Below are 16,938 nucleotides of genomic sequence, written 5' to 3'. Positions count from 1 at the left end.
CTGGATTGGAAGAGGAGCAGCTGGGAATTGAACTGACACTCATATGGGATGCCAGTGCTGCAGACAGCAGCTTTTCCTGCTATGCCACAGCACCGGTCCCCATTTTTTATATTTTCATACTACTTTGCAGGCATTTGAGCTTGTTCTTGAGAGCAGTGCTTCTCAAACTTCGATGCATAGAAATCCACTAGGAATCTTGTTAAAAATGCAGATTATGTTTAGGCCTACAGTGGTGCCTGTGTTTTTAGTAGGCCCTCTGCTAATGCCATTGTCTTCTTTCTGGTCCTTTGACCTCACTTTGGCTAGCAAGGTTTTATTTATTTATTTATTTATTTATTTTTTGACAGGCAGAGTGGACAGTGAGAGAGAGAGAGACAGAGTGGAAGGTCTTCCTTTGCCGTTGGTTCACCCTCCAATGGCCGCCGCGGCTGGCGTGCTGCGGCCGGTGCACCGTGCTGATCCGATGGCAGGAGCCAGGTGTTTCTCCTGGTCTCCCTTGGGGTGCAGGGCCCAAGGACTTGGGCCATCCTCCACTGCACTCCCTGGCCACAGCAGAGAGCTGGCCTGGAAGAGGGGCAACCGGGACAGGATCGGTGCCCCGACCGGGACTAGAACCCAGTGTGCCGGCGCCGCAAGGCGGAGGATTAGCCTGTTGAGCCACGGCGCCGGCCGTTATTTATTTATTTTTAAAGATTTATTTATTTGAAAGGCAGAGTTACAGAGAGGCAGAGGCAGAGAGAGTGAGAGAAAAAGAGAGAGAGAGAGAGGTCTTCCATCCACTGGTTCACTCTCCAGATGGCCGCAACTGTCAGAGCTGTGCCAATCTGAAGCTAGGAGCCTAGAGCTTTTTCTGGGTCTCCCATGTGGGTGCACGGGCCCAAGCACTTAAGTCATCTTCTACTGCTTTGCCAAGCCATAGCAGAGATTCGAACCAGCGCCCATATGGGATGCAGGCACTACAGGCTGTGGCTTCACCTGCTACGCCACAGCGCCAGCTGCTAGAAAGTTTTTAAACTACAAATATTGCTGTGAAATCATAGCACCACGGTACAGGTTTGTTTATAGGCATGCATCTTTAGTGTAAGGAATGAAACATTATAAACAAACAGGTCATAAGTTGTTTTTGTTCAATCTTATGACTTTTTGTTGCACTTGGAGAATGGAGTATTGAGAAGTGTGGAAGTAGATAAAATTGTAAAATTCTTTTTTTTTCAACATGAGAAGGGGTGATCCCCCACCTTTCACTTTAAACAATTTATTGGTCTAAATCCCCATGTAGGAAAGAAGTAAATATAAATAACATACAGAACAATAATATTCCCTTTTCACGGTGATATAATAATCCTCTTGACATCTCTCTCAGTGGTATTACCTGGCAATACCTGATTTTTATTTTTTAAGACTTATTTATTTATTTATTTGAATGAGTTACAGAGAGAGAGAGAGAGAGAGGGAGAGAGAGAGCACTTGGGCCATCTGTTGCTGCTTTCCCAGGCCCTTAGCAGGGAGCTGGATCAGAAGTGGAGCAGCTAGTACACTAACCAGCACCGGGATTCCACCATTGCAGGCTGCAGCTTTAACTGCTACACCACAAAAATGCTCCGATAACCTGCTTTTTTAACTGAAACAACTTTACACCATCAAATGTGTGAGAGGAATTTCCTTATGTTTATACCAGTTATTTCTATTGTTCCTTTCTTTCTGTGTTTTTTTAAAGATTTATTTATTTGAGAGGCAGAATTACACAGAAAGAGATTCCCTCTGCTCATTCATTCCCCAAATGGCCCCAATGGCTAGGGCTGGGCCAAGCTGAAGCTAGGAGCCAGGAACTACATCTGGGTCTCCCACAAGGGTGGTAGGGGCCATCTTCTGCTGCTTTCCCAGATGTAGTAGCAGGGTTCTGGAGCAGGTAGAACAGCCAGGACTCGAACCAGCGCTGTTTTACCTGCTACACTACAACACCAACCCTGGATTTCTTCTTTCTCTAACATATTTCCTTGTCCTGGCTTGGGAGAGGTTTGAGGAAAGTGAGATGTTTTTAAGCTTTGTCTTTGTTCTGGTCTCATTTTGTCCTTTTGTGGAAAAAAGCGATTTACCAAAAGCTTTTGCCTATTAACATGTGTGATATGACTTAAAATACTTTTATTAAATCTTTTCCTGATTCTATCCCATTTTGATCTCTATAAAAGTTGACTCCTTATTTTTGTTTAAAATCACAAAAATATTTGGAGAAAAAACTACTTTGATATAACATTTGCTAAAATGACTAACTTCAGTTGTTTTCCCTAGAACACGTAGTGAGAAATGTGACAACTATTGATTTATTAGCAATGTATGAAAATTCTGGAGAAAGAGGATTGTGGTACTTCAACGAACATGCTTCTTTAAGGGAAGAAAATAAATTGATTTCTGAACTGTTTAGGCCTGAGGGAGTATTAGAATGAGTTTGCCATTGTTTCTCCTGTTTTCTTTTTTGAAATTTTGGTGAATATAACTTGATAAAAGTTGTACTACAGATGCTTTTTCAATTCTTTACTCCCGTGTACTCCTCCAGCTCACCCCGACTTTTCAGTAGAATCCTGCAGAAAGAGCCTTATGTGCTCCAGGTGGGAAGGTGCCCAGATAGCCATTTTCTTTAGGAGCCTGTTTGACGCTCGAAGTGTGAAGGACTGTGACAGGCCCCTGCTGTATTTGTTTACTTGAGAGGCATTGGCTTTTTTTTTTTTTTTTTTGCTTTAGGTCTTTTGTGCCATGTGATTAAAGCCAATCTAGTGTTTCTGGATGTCCTCTTCAGGGATAAGATAGAGTGAAGGGTCTGAAGTCCTCCCTTTAATTACACTGGGCTTTTGTTGCTATGAATGTTACACAAAGTCCTAGGTAAAGATATTATAAATATCACTTTGAAAAAGAGGAAAAGTAATAATTTATTGCTTATCAATGCTTGTTAGTATGTATTTTGATAATGGATCATTTGGGGCAGTCAGTGTGCTTTGGTGTATAAATTTGACCACCATAATAGTTTGAGGGCAAGGGTCACAGAGCCAGATTGACTGTATTTGAATTCTGCCTCTCCCACTTTCTAGCGTTTTAATCAGCTTACATAATCTCTTTCCGACTTTCTTTTCATCTGTAAAATGGGGATCATAATACCCATTTTTTCAAACTAGGTTGTTGTGAGGGTTAGTCAGGTTAATTCATGTGAGGTGCTCCGAATATGGTGTGGCTTATAGTAAGCAATCAATAAATGCTGGTTGTAATATTTAAATGTATTCATAGTGATAGGAATGTTTTATCAACTTAGAGATGTTAATAAGCTGTTCTACCATAAGCCATAATGAAAAGAAATGGATTATGGTTACAGCATGTTGTTTAAGGTATAGTCCTGTTCTTTCTTTCACTAATTTAGACATAGTGAATGCCTTTCCCTAGTTGGTGGCATGGCATTATTGTCCATACTGAATTTTTACCAGGAAGCAAGGTTCTGAAATTCTCTAGCTCAAAAGAATCTTCATTTTGGGATTTTGAGAACTAGTGGTATGTAAGACAGTATTATAGGTAACAGCCTTTCTTTGCAGTCAGACTTACATTTGAATCTCTGCTATGCTTGGGCAAGTCATTTAACCAGTTTTAACCTTCATTTTCTTATGTGTATAATGGAGATAATATTACCTATCCTTTGGGGTTAATTTGAAGACTAAATGAGATGGTACATGGAATTTAACACTGTGCTTGAAACAAACAAAGCATTCATTAAATGATAGTTATTACTTAATGAAAGCTTATTTATTTTCCAGGTGATTTATTCTTTTTCAATAAAACATGTCAGGCTTCAGAAATATATCTCATGAGAATTTCTTATTCTTTTCAGTCGAAATCTTTTATCAACATTGCCAAAATATCTATTTGATCTTCCCCTTAAAGTTTTGGTCGTCAGTAATAATAAACTGGTATCCATTCCAGAAGAAATTGGGAAGTTAAAAGATTTAATGGAATTGGTGAGTAGTTACATTATTTGTATACAATATGCATAATATATACATTTACATTTTAGAAGATTATACATTTCTTTTTGGAGTTTCAGTTTAATTTTTAAAAAAGGAATAAATTGGTCTAAGTTCACTGTAGTGAAATTTTGAGATATCATTATGTACCTTTGATTTTATTTCCCAACCACACAAAAAGCCTGGTTGTTTCTTAGTCCTAGTGCAGTCAGAAGGCTTGTTTACAAGCCATCAGAAATACCTTTCAAATGAATAACCATTTGTTTATACATTTTGTGGACAGTAAAGTTTCAGGGAAGAGATAATTAAAAAATTATATTTTAGAGGGCTACTATAGAGCCCTAGAAGACAGCACATTGAATATAGTAGAATTAGCAAAATAATTGTTCCTCTACTATATGCTCAAGTGATTTTATAACAGTTTTGGGACCGAGATAAATGGAAAGAGGCCATTATATGCAATTGGTTATAGAAATATAGAATGATTTGGGGATGGGCCTTTGGTGAAGCCATTAAGATGCTTCTTCAGAACTTAGCTCTTTCACTGGAGTGCCTGGGTTTGAGTCCCAACTATGCTTGTGATTTCAGCTTCCTGCTAATGCACACCCTGGGAGATAGTAGGTGGTGATGCAGATACTCCCTGTCACCCACAAAGGAGACCCAGGTTGAGTTCTGGGCTTCTAGCTTCATCCTGGCCTAAACCCAGCTGTTACAGGCATTTGGGGAGTGAACCAATGAATGGAAGATCTCTGTGTCTGTCTCCCTGTCTTTCCTTCTACCTTTCTTTTTATTATAAAAAGCTTTTATTTAACAAATTTTGTAAATATAACTTTTAGATTATAGCAGTTCCCCCGATACCCACCCTCATACCTCCAAGCCATCCCACCTCTTACTCCCTCTCCCATCCCATTCTTCATTAAGATTCATTTAAAAAAAAAATTAAAAGATTTTATTTATTTTATTTGAGAGTTAGAGTTACAGACAGTGAGAGGGAGAGACAGGGAGAAAGGTCTTACTTCCGTTGGTTCACTCCCCAAATAGCAACAACGGCCGGAGCTGTGCTGATCCGAAGCCAGGAGCCAGGAGCTTCTTCCTCATCTCCCATGTGGGCGCAGGGGCCCAAGTACTTGGGACAACTTCCACTGCTTTCCCAGGCCATAGCAGAGAGCTGGACCAGAAGTGGAGCAGCCGGGACTAGAACCGGCACCCATATAGGATGCTGGTGTCCCAGGCAGAGGATTAACCCCCACTGCGCCCTGGCACTGGCCCCTAAGAATCATTTTTAATTATCTTTATATACAGAAGATCAACTCTATACTAAGTAAAGATTTCAACAGTTTGCACCCACACAGACACACAAAGTTTGAAGTACTGTTTGAAGACTAGTTTTACTATTAATTCTCTGTCATTAAGGACAGAGGTCCTACATGGGGAGCAAGTGTATGGTGACTCCCATTGTTTATTTAACAATTGACACTCTTATTTATGATGTCAGTGATCACCCAAAAGCTCTTGTCAAGAGCTGCCAAGGCTGAGGAAGCCTCTTGAGTTCACAAACTCCGACCTTATTTAGACAAGGCCATAATCAAAGTGGAAGTTCTCTCCTCCCTTCAGAGAAAGATACCTCCTTCTTTGATGACCCCTTCTTTCCACCGGGATCTCATTCACAGAGATCTTTCATTTAGGTCATTTGTTGCCGCAGTGTCTTGGCTTTGCATGCCTGAAATGCTCTCATGGGCTTTTTAGCCATATCCGAATGCCTTAAGGGCTGACTCTAAGGCCAGAGTGCTGTTTAGGGCATTTGTCATACTATAAGTCTGCTGTGTGTCCTGCTTCCCATGTTGGATTGTTCTCTCCTTTTTAATTCTATCAATTCTTATTAGCAGACACTTAATCCTATCTTTATGATCAGTTATGAATTTAAACTGATCACTTTTAACTAGTAAGATGGCATTGGTACCTGCCAACTTAGTGGGATTTGGAGTCCCGTGGCAAGTTTATAGCTTTACTCTTAGGGGTAAGTCCGAGGGAATGTGTGCTGAACTGTACATCTCCTCTCTTATTCCCACTCTTATTTTTAATTGGGATCAATTTTCAATTGGATTTAAACACCTAAGAATAATTCTGTGTTAAGTAAAGAGTTCAACCAATGGTATTAAGTTGAAAAAGAAAATACTAAAAAGAATAAAATAGTAAGCTGTTCCTGGATAGTAAGGACAAAGGCTGATCAAGTCATTGCTTCTTATAATGTCAGTTTCACTTCTACAGGTTTCCTTTTAGTTGCTCACTTAATTGTCACAGATCAGGGAGAACATATGATATTTGTCCCTATGGGATTAGTTTATTTCACTCACCATGATGTTTTCCAGATTCCTCCATTTTGTTGCAAATGACCATCTACCTTTCAAATGTAATGAAAATAGATAAATTGTAAAACCGTAAATTGTATTTCACATTATCTTTATGTAAGATTTTAAAAACTCAAATAGTTTATTGTAATTACTTTGAACATAAAAATTTTATGTATTTAATCAACATTGAACTCTGAAAAAAGCATAATTGGGGGCCAGCACTGTGGCTCACTTGTTTAATCCTGCACCTGCGGTGCTGGCATCCCATATGGGCGCCAGTTCTAGTCCCGGCTGCTCCTCTTCCAGTCTAGCTCTCTGCTGTGGCCCGGGAGGGCAGTGGAGGATGGGCCAAATGCTTGGGCCCTGCACCACATGGGAGATGAGGAAGAAGCTCCTGGCTCCTGGCTTTGGATAGGCACAGCGCCAACCGTAGTGGCCATTTGGGGAGTGAACTGATGGAAGGAAGACCTTTCTCTGTCTCTCTCTCTCACTGTCTATAACTCTACCTGTCAAATAAATTAAAAAAAAACCTTTAAAAAGTAACATAGTTGGATCATTAAAATATTGAACTCTTTTCATACCTTATTGGTTAGCTTCACTTCAGACAATGTACCATTCTGGTTATTTTTATTTTCTTTCTTATTTTGAGTAATGCTTTCCCAATAAATAGGTATTTTTAAAGGATTCTTTATTTTTTAAAAATTTCTATTTTTATTTTATTTGGAAGATAGACTAAGAGAAGGCATATCTTCCATCCACTGGTTCATTCCCCAAATGCCCACAATAGCCAGGGCTGGGCCAGGGTAAAGACATGTGCCCCGAACTGACTGGGTCTTCCACATGGGTGGCAAAGACCCAAGTACTTGAGCCATCATCTACTCACTCCTAGGTTGTACATTAACAGGAAGTTGGATTGGCAGCCAAATCACTGAGACTTGAACCAGGTTCTCCTATATGGGATGTAAGCATCTCAAGCAGCATGCTAACCACTGTGCTGAATGCCGCCCCTCCACTCCTAGTATTTTAAAAGTATTCTTAAGTATGATTTTATTCTGTCTGGAGGGGTCAAAAGTTTTCTTGAGTAACTTATCCACACTTTTATAATGGGGAATTAATGTTAAAATAGCATATTATGAACAGAAATTTCATTAATACCTTTCATTTGTTAAGGAAGAACTGCACATTTAATTAATAACACAAGAAAGCTTTCTTGAATTTTGCCTTATATTTTAGAACCTTAGAATTGTGAAATAATAAAATTCTGTCATTAGATACCCAGGAAATATTTTCTGGACTTCAGTCTGCATACAGTATTTTGTTACAGTACTTATCAGAGTAGATCAGTTTCCTATGCTTGGGTTTATTTCTTCTGGGAAATGCCACCTATCTATCAAATTCTTATGGATTTTTCTATAAGAAAATCTTCAGTATCAGACAACTTTGGAAAGAAGCAATGATATTTACTTTAAAGTGCATTTCCTCTGACTTTTACAGTTATTTATATAGTAGTGTGTTCTGTGTATACCAACTAATGTGATCCTGTGAAAACATAAATCAAATCATGTCATTCCTCTGTTTTAAAGTATTTGGTTTTTGCCTGTATGTCTCAGAGTAAAGGCAAAAATTATATCTCTCCCTCATTCTCCCTTGTGTGCTTCCCTGTAGTTATACTTGATTCCTTGCTGTTCTTTGTATATTTCAGTGATGTTCTGCATAAGGGATTTTATATTTATTATTCTGTCTGTCTAGAATATTCCTTTCTTATATATTGGCATGGCTTACTCTTTCAGCTCTGATAATACTTTTCAACTGACATGTCCAGGAAATGATCTAAATTGTTAATATCCTTTTCTCTATTACTAACACAGTCATTTTCGTTTACCCTGCTCTTTAAAAAAATAGAACTTAACACTTTCTGGCATAATTTATAATCTATTCTCTTTGCCAGAATACAAACTCCATGAGGAGCTCTGGGTGCTGTCCCTATCCCCTAGAATGTACTGAGCAAATACTTGATATTCAGTAAACACTTGTTCAGTGAAGATGCCTTACCTATTGTTTGAAAGATGTTATTGTTGTGGGAGAAAGTTGACCTCAGTTCTTTATCTCATTTCCATGCCAACAAGGCAGAGAGAAAAGCAAAATTTATTTAAGTCAGAAACCTCCTGCCAACAGAGATCAGGAAAGGAGGGGACGACTAGAAAGGCAGACCCCCTGAACTGTGAGGGTCCCAGTCTTCTAAGCATACTTTCAGGAGAAAGAAAAAAAAAAGCAGCAGCTAACATCAGTTAGAAAGCAGGATGAAATCCATCAAAAGGCCTGATTTGTAATCTTGCCTGTCCTATCTAGCTTACTGATGATAAGATGTAAAACCATCAGAAGAGTGGGATCTGTTTTCACAGTAAACTGAGAACCCAGAAGGGTACAATCACCACTTCCTTGCAATTCTCTTGATAAAACTGGAAACTCCCAAGGAGTGGGACAGGCATTTTTGTCTTGCTAAAGATAACTTTTTAGAGAAGCAAGCATTTTGCACTCTCTTTGGTGGACTCCCATTTTCCTCTTTACAACCATGATCACCTAACTGCCTATTAGCCCATCTGATTGTCATAGTGTTAATGAATGAAATGGCCAAGAAAATATTCTCTCAGTTCGTTGTCTCACATGGAAGAAGAATTTCCAAGAGGACAAGGCAGAGAGAAAGCATTTAAAAGTAAGATTTATTTAAGTCAGAAACCTCCTGGCAAAATGGCCAGGAAAGGGGCTCCAAGAGAGGCAAAACCAGAAGGGGCTAGTGGTAGTGGAATTTTTTAGCACAATTTTGGAGAAAAAAAAACTTGACAAGCAGGTAGACATTTAGTTGAAGGCAAGCACAAAACCCATCAAAAGACCTGATTTGCAATCTTTTTACCCTATTTGGATTGCTCCGGATAAAACAAAAGAGCCATCACAAGGGTGACATACCTAATTTGTTTTACAATAAACTGAGAGCTCAGAAGGGTGGAGTCACTACTCCCTTCCTATTCTCAAGATAAGGCAAGAGATTCCTAAGGAAGTAGGGCAGGAATTTTGAGGGAGAAGAAAGCATTTTACACCCTCAATTTCTACCTGGAACACTCTGATTGCCATTTAACCCTTTGAGTCAACACAACAGAAGGTAGAATACATTTTCCCAGTCATCTGTGGCTTTATTGGATTCTTCCCTATATAACGTCAATATTCTTCTTAGTCAACCCTGCTGTCTTCTTTTACTTTTTTTTTTTTTACCAAAGAGAACTTTTATTTAAGTTTTACAAACTTCATGCATTTCATAAATACAACTTTAAAAACAGTGATTCTTCCCACTGTACTATCCCTCCCACCCACACTCCCACCCCTCTTCCTCCTCCTGATATCAGAAATGACCCCCTAAAATCATCAAGATGTGACCCCTTAAAGTTCCCCAGAAGCGCCTTCTGGGATGTTACCAGAATTTGGGGTGCCATATGATATCACCATATGCTTATTAATAAATCCCCAATATTAATAAGCCCGAGAGGGTTCTTGCCTAATAGAGAATAATTCTAAGCCTTTATTTAGTGCGAAAGATGCATAGGAGAGTGAGAGCTTTATCTGAGAGAGGTAAATCTGGGTTCATAGGGAGCACCAGGAACCAGCCACGCGGAGGAGCATCTAGGCCAGGAAGCCTAGGGCTGGTGGCCCACGTGCCCTGGAGGTGCAGGGCTACAGCCAGCCCCCTCCTGGCTAGAAGCCAGGCAATGAAGAGAAGGACTGGACACACCTTGTCCTAGGCTTTTAACCCACTTCCAAAAGGGAGTGGTTAATTAACCTGATTGGCTGGTGGTCACTCAGGTGTGGCCATGTAGGGGCATGAGGTAACACAGGGGTGTGGTGAAGGCGTGGTCTTCCAGCTCACAAACCTAATTGATTTTAACCTGTATGCCTGCCTACTTCACTCCCTGTCTTATTTTTTACTAAGATTTATTTTTAATGAACTTTATACACAGAAGATTAAGTCTATATTAAGTAAAGAGTTCAACAAATTGTATGAAAAAAAAATGTTCCTCAACAGTTGAGACAAGGGCTGTTTGAAGTCATTTGATCTCAAGGTAAATTTCACTATTTTTTAAGCATTTTTTTTTTAGAAACTTAATTAACTTTAAAGAAGAACCCCAAAATGATACATCTTTTGTGAACACTTAGAACTATAACTTATGAGACATAAGAATATCCTCCACTTAATACACAAAAATGAAATAAATCTTGCCTTTTTAAAAGATTTATTTATTTATTTGAGAGTCAGAGTTACACAGAGAGAGGAGAGACAGAGAGAGAGAGGTCTTCTATCTGATGGTTCACTCCCCATTTGGCTGCAATGGCCAGAACTCTGCGGATCTGAAGCCAAGAGCCAGGAGCTTCTTTTGTGTCTCCCACGTGGGTGCAGGGGCCCATACACTTCGGCCGTCTTCTACTGCTTTCCCAGGCCGAAAAGAGAGCAGAGAGCTCGATTGGAAGTAGAGTAGCTGAGACTCGAACTGGTGCCCTTATGGGATGCCGGCACTGCAGGCGACGACTTTACCTGCTATGACACAGCGACAGCCCCACAAAGTAAATCTTTGAGAACAAGTTTTACTATTAACTCTCATAATACAACTCTTTGAGAACAGAGGTCCTGCATGGGAAGTTAGTGCACAGTGACTCCTGTTGTTAATTTAACAGTTAACACTCTTATGTATGATGTCAGTGATCACCTGAGGCTCTTTACAGGAGCTGCCTAGGTGATGAAAGCGTTTTGAATCCACAAACTCCTTCAGTATTTAGACAAGACCATAAACAAAGTAAAAGTTCTCTCCTCCCTTCAGAGAAAAGTACATCCTTCTTTGATGACCACTTCTTTCCACTGGGGTCTCACCCATAGAGGCCCTTCATGTAGGATACTTTTTCTACAGTGTCTTGGCTTTCTATGCCTGAAATGCTCTCATGGGCTTTTCAGCCAGACCAGAATGCCTTAAGGGCTGTCTGAGATCAGAGTGCTACTTAAAGTGATTGTCATTCTGTGAGTCTGCTGTATGGACTGCTTCCCATGTTGAAGCATTCACTCCTTTTTAATTCTATCTATTATTATTACCAAATGCTTAATCCTATTTATATGATACCTTTAATACTTAAAATGCTGTTTTTACCAGTCAGCTTAAGGGGATTTAGGGTTCCATAGCAAGTTTTTATACTGTACCCTTATAAGTAAGTCCATAGAAATGTGTGCAGAACTATACAGCGTTACAGTTACAGTTCTCTTAGTAAAACTGAATGCCTGTGTCTCTCCTCTTCCTCCAAGATAATATAATTTTCATTGAAGGCTAGAAATTGGGACCTGTTGCAGAATATAAATTTCATATTCATTGTGTCTGGAATGACTACTGTTTGAGAGTGTGTTGTAGATTTCTTTCCCCATTTTGTTTATGTGTTTCTAAGAAAGCTGAGGGAGAGGAGAGCACAGCTAAACTGTTTTCAATTTTCTTATAGAAACTTATTTATTTAGTTTTCTATTAGGATTTGTATTTTAAAAAGATTTGTTTATTTGTATATTTATTTGAGAGGCAGAGTTATATATATAGAGAGATCTTCCATCTTCTGGTTCATTCCCCAAATGGCTGCAACAGCCAGTCAGGCCAAACCAAAGTTAGGAGCCAGGAACTGCATCCATTTCTCCCATATGGGTGGCGGGAACACAATCATCTGGCCCATCATACATTGCCTCTCAGGCACTCTAGCAGGGAATGCAGAGTAGTTGGAACTCAACCCAAACACTTTGATTTGGGATACAGGTGTCTCAAGTACAAGCTTAACCCATAACACCTGGTCCAAGGATCGAATTTTTTTAAAATATTTATTTATTTATTTGAAAGGGAGAGGTGCAGGGGAGAGAGAGAGAGAGAGAGAGAGAGAAAGGGAAAGGTCTTTCAATCTGCTGGTTCACTCTCTAAATGGTCGCCACAGCCGGAGCTGAGCCAATCTGAAGCCAGGTGCCAGGAGCTTCTTCCAGGTCTCCCATGTGGGTGCAGGGGCACAAGCATTTGGGCCATCTTCCACTGCTTTCCCAGGTCAGAAGCAGAGAGCTCTGGATAGCTGGATCAGAAGTGGAGCAGGGAGCAGCTGGGATTTGAACCGGCACTGATATGGGATGGCAATGGCACCACTGCAGGCAGAGGCTTAACCTGCTATGCCACAACGCTGGCCAACCTTTGTATTTTTAACTTAACCCTAAGAGATGCCTGAGGCAGATCCCTTAGAATGTCTGAGTTATAATGTGATCCAAAAATGTTTGAACTTGTAATAGCTCATATTTTGCATCTCTTTGGAGAAAGACATTGAATTAAATTGACCTAGACCATAGTCTTTGGTACTTCAACTCACATCTCTAAATCCTTGACTCTCTTCATTTCTACCCAACTAAATATTTCAAAACAACTTTTATGATTGACAGGTAATCACCGTAATTATTAATTGCTAGTCTTTTATCTTGTCTCTGTATGAAGAGCACCTTGAGTCATCTATTTTTTTAAAGGTTTATTTACTTATTGGAAAGGCAGAGGTTCAGAGAGAGAAGGAGAGACAGATCTTCCATTTGCTGGTTTCCTCCCCAAATGGCTGAAACAATCTGGGCCCAAACCAGGAGCCCATAGCTTCCTGTGGGTTTCCCACATTGGTGGCAAGGGTCCAGGAACTTGGGCCATCTTCTGCTGCCCTTGCAGGAAGTGAAGCAGCCAAGACTCAAAATGGCCCCTATATGGAATGCTGGTGCTATAGGTTGTAGCTTAACCCACTGCACCACAGCACCAGCCCCTTTATCATCTTTACTTGGTGTTTGGTTGAGATTTTTCAGATGTTATCTTATGTAGTTACTAAGCTATAATCACAAATTTTTACACAAAATATATGTCAGTTGTACTAGATTGACTTCATGATAGAATACAAACAAATCTGTCAGATAATCCATCTTTACAGAAATGATATTGGAGGTAACTATTGCTAGCTATTAACCCTGTGTAGTTAGTTTTTTATAATTGTATTTTCTTGTTTTCCTTAGGATATTAGCTGCAATGAGATTCAGGTCCTTCCCCAACAAATGGGGAAATTACATTCTCTTAGAGAGCTAAATATAAGAAGAAATAATCTTCATGTTTTGCCTGATGGTAAGATGTTCATTATTTTTACCCAAACGAATAAGAAAATAACTATGTAAAATTTAACTTAATAATTTTTCTATTTCTGAACAGAATTAGGTGATCTTCCTTTAGTCAAGTTGGATTTCTCTTGTAATAAGGTGACTGAAATTCCAGTTTGTTACCGGAAGCTACATCATTTACAAGTAATAATTTTGGACAACAATCCCTTGCAAGTACCACCAGCACAGGTTTGTAATACAAATATGATACCTGTTTCTTTTCATTTTGTTCATAATTGTATTTGTTATTTTTAAATGAATTTGTTAATGCATTACATTCTCAGGGTCACAGCAAATGCATGATAATAAAAGCAATACAATTCTCATGTTAATGTGTTATCAATACAAAGAGAACAGATTCCATGTAGTTCACTGATACAATTCTAAAAATATAGTGATATTTCTCTTTCCCCCTTTGTCCCTCATTTTTTCTTTCTTTCTTAAGTTTTGAAATAACATATTTTTAATTTACGTTATAGTCAGAGGCTTAATGCTACACTAAATAAAGAGTTCAGCAAGGAAAAAGTGAAATGACCACAATTCAGCAGGAATGTAGGCAAGGCCTAAACAGTAATCAAACTTAAAGATGTCAATTTCATTCATATACAGTAAATTTTAAAATAATTACAGATCACTAAAACTATAGTAGTATATTACTCTTAACCATTTGTTTGACAAACATATAAACAAACTGTTACCTGTTGTGGAGGAGAGGGCAGTTGCAGGAACAAGTTTCATGGGTTCTTTTCCTTAGCTCAGTATAGAAATCAAAAGCTGGGAAACAGTTTGCAAAAAAGCATAAACTTTTATTTGATTGGCAAGTGACGGAAAAGTGTCTGGTTCAAGAGGAGACCAGGCGAAGTGCCTGAACAGGACACTGGCTTTCAGGAAGTGCCCAGGGTTTTTAAGGCATTACTGTTTGTTCACTGGGGTCATCCTATGGGGTTACCCATTGTATGGAGGGTTTTACATACTGTATGTTGATTGGCTTGGGGCTCATGGAGATGGGGGGATCTCTTGGAGATAGTGGGGGGTGTCTCTTGGAGACAGATCAATTTTCCTTAGGGGCTCAGCCCCCTCCTCTGCTAGCTCTGGGTGGAAGATTGCAACTAACTTAAAGGAGTGAATTAAAACCGTAAGGTCACATATGCAGCACAAGAAGCTATAGTGGAGGGCATGCCAGCTGGTCTGTAAACAAGCTTTCCAGCCATAATTGGCAGCCTGCTTGTGAAAGACATTCTACCTATGTCTGGGGGGCTCACAGACCCCCCAGCCCCACTGAACGGCCTCACAAAGTTTGACAGCACTATATCTATTATTGATAAATCAAAAAACAACAAAATTGGGAGAGAATTAATTGCTAAGGTACTCTTTGTAAGGAAAAGAGTGCAGAATAATAGAGAGGAGGCAGGGTACAAATTTACGACCAGACTGAATTTATTCAGAGAAAATAAATCCACAGGGGTGGGTAACCAACCATTGGCTTGCACATTGAGGGAATAAATGGCAGGAGGCCCACACTCCACCTGGCGGGGCTTTTTTATATCTTAGGAGGACTAGGGGTGGGGATGGAGGTAGGGGGCAGCAGGTGGAGTTAAATTCTTCCATAATGGTCTTTCAAGTGGATACCAGGCCTCTGAACCTGGGGAAGAATGTGGGATGAAGGGGGAAGTGTAAAGACAGTTGGGCGTGAGACCAAATTGAGATTCAGGGACAAGGAATACTTTCTGATTTTTATCTATCTTTTGGGCAATGCGCAAGAATGGCTGAGGCTTATGTCTTTGATCCATCACTCCTGTATAAAGGAATTTTTCAGAGAAGTGGCTTTTTGACTTTGGTAGGAATTACAGCTTAGGCTGTAGCATAACATTTGGAAAATTCAGATACCAACTGCTTGTTATAGAACACCTCCAGAACTGGTTGGAAGAATTGCTGCAGAACCCCCACAAACTTGCCCCACTGTTTTGAATCACAGAAAGCCAATCACTAACACCAGAGTGGTGAAAGAAAGTAGTTTATTGTGAATTACAGAGCAAGAACTCTACTCTTCTTTAATTCATGGGCTCCCTGAGGGGTAAGGCATAAAGACTCTTATCAATTTAAGTTGAGGTAGAGAGGGACATGTTCAGCTCTGGTCCAAGCTCCTGGTTGGTCTATAGTGCTTGTGATCCTCCTTTGATTTCATCATCAATACCAGGTTTTCATAGGAAATTTTACTGATGCTTAAGTGGGCTCCAGTTAATCTGGGACCTACTTGCAGGTGGTGGTTACTTTCCCCTCAGGGCCAGGACAAGACAGAACATCAAGATGTTATCTTTCGGAGAAATAAATGACCTCATGAGGATGGTGATCAGGGTTGCTCAGGGATGGCTGCACCACTCCCTCAATTCAGTGAGCTAATTTTAGTAAGAGGTTGATTTGTAATCTTAAAAGCAGGGCAAGGAAAGTTTAAGCTAAAGGAGGGAGACTGAGAGATCTGGGAGACAAGGACCTGAGTTTAGCTAGTATTTGCATGTGAAGCATGTATAGGGGCTTCGGTTTGTTGTCAATGTTATAGTCTGAAGTCCCTGTACCTATCTACTACTCGGATATGTATCTACTTGGAATTTGTTGTGGGATTGGTTGGAGCAAATTCTTGGCACTGCAAGATGAAATTCTAGCAGAAAGAACAAGATACAAGTGGAAAATATTAATTCTGACTTTTAGTTTAATGAGGTTTAAAATTCATGTAGAATCCACTGAAATAACAGTTAAGGGATAAACTAAGGACGAAAAGTATAGAAGAGAAGGGACAGTGGGGAAAAGATGTCAGTAGAATGTTAGAAAATGAAACATAGACGGAATAGTGGAAACTAGTACCTCTTACACTACAGAAGAGTGTCTGCATGAGAAGTACATGTCAGTGAAATAGTATTCTGCACTCTACCTCCAAGCTGTGTGCATTGACACAGGGTTTGCACACATCAAGTTGCCTTTTTCTCCCTACAGTGGTACATCCCACTCATTCCAAAGCAGGTACCTATTGTAATTCAAATAAAGTCTGGCTGGGTTCCTAAGGTGGTTACTTTAGCAGAATGGGGAAGGCTAAAACTTGGGTCTGCCATGGAGAAGCAAATTGATTTTCTTTTGTCAATTTGAGAAGGGCTTGGTATTGGAGGAAACACATAACTCTCCATATTGGGACGAAGGAATGAAAAAATGATGCTAAAACAGTGCTCCTCCAATAAAATTTTCTGATTGTTGGAAGTGTTGTATAATCTACACTGTCCAATTTTGTCCACACTTGCCACTTGCAGCTCTTGAATGCTTGCATATGGCTGGTATGACTAATGAAACAAATTTTAAATTGTTACTAATTTTT

At 39.7% G+C, this 16,938-nt stretch overlaps 1 protein-coding gene across 2 annotated transcripts in view; it reads left to right on the top strand.

The window, feature by feature from the left end:
• LRCH2 (leucine rich repeats and calponin homology domain containing 2) overlaps positions 1–16,938 on the top strand; it is a 123,893-nt gene that overhangs the window by 44,762 nt on the left and 62,193 nt on the right. For both annotated transcript variants that reach the window (XM_062183270.1, XM_062183269.1), the window contains exons 3-5: positions 3,869–3,995; positions 13,440–13,545; positions 13,630–13,766. In XM_062183270.1, the coding sequence (XP_062039254.1) occupies positions 3,869–3,995; positions 13,440–13,545; positions 13,630–13,766 (370 nt within the window). The remainder of the gene's footprint in view (positions 1–3,868; positions 3,996–13,439; positions 13,546–13,629; positions 13,767–16,938) is intronic.

This window comes from Lepus europaeus, chromosome X (genome assembly GCF_033115175.1).
Source record: "Lepus europaeus isolate LE1 chromosome X, mLepTim1.pri, whole genome shotgun sequence".
Lineage (NCBI taxonomy): Eukaryota > Metazoa > Chordata > Mammalia > Lagomorpha > Leporidae > Lepus > Lepus europaeus.
The sequence above is the reverse complement of the archived record's forward strand: the minus strand, read 5'-3'. Positions and strand labels throughout refer to the sequence as shown.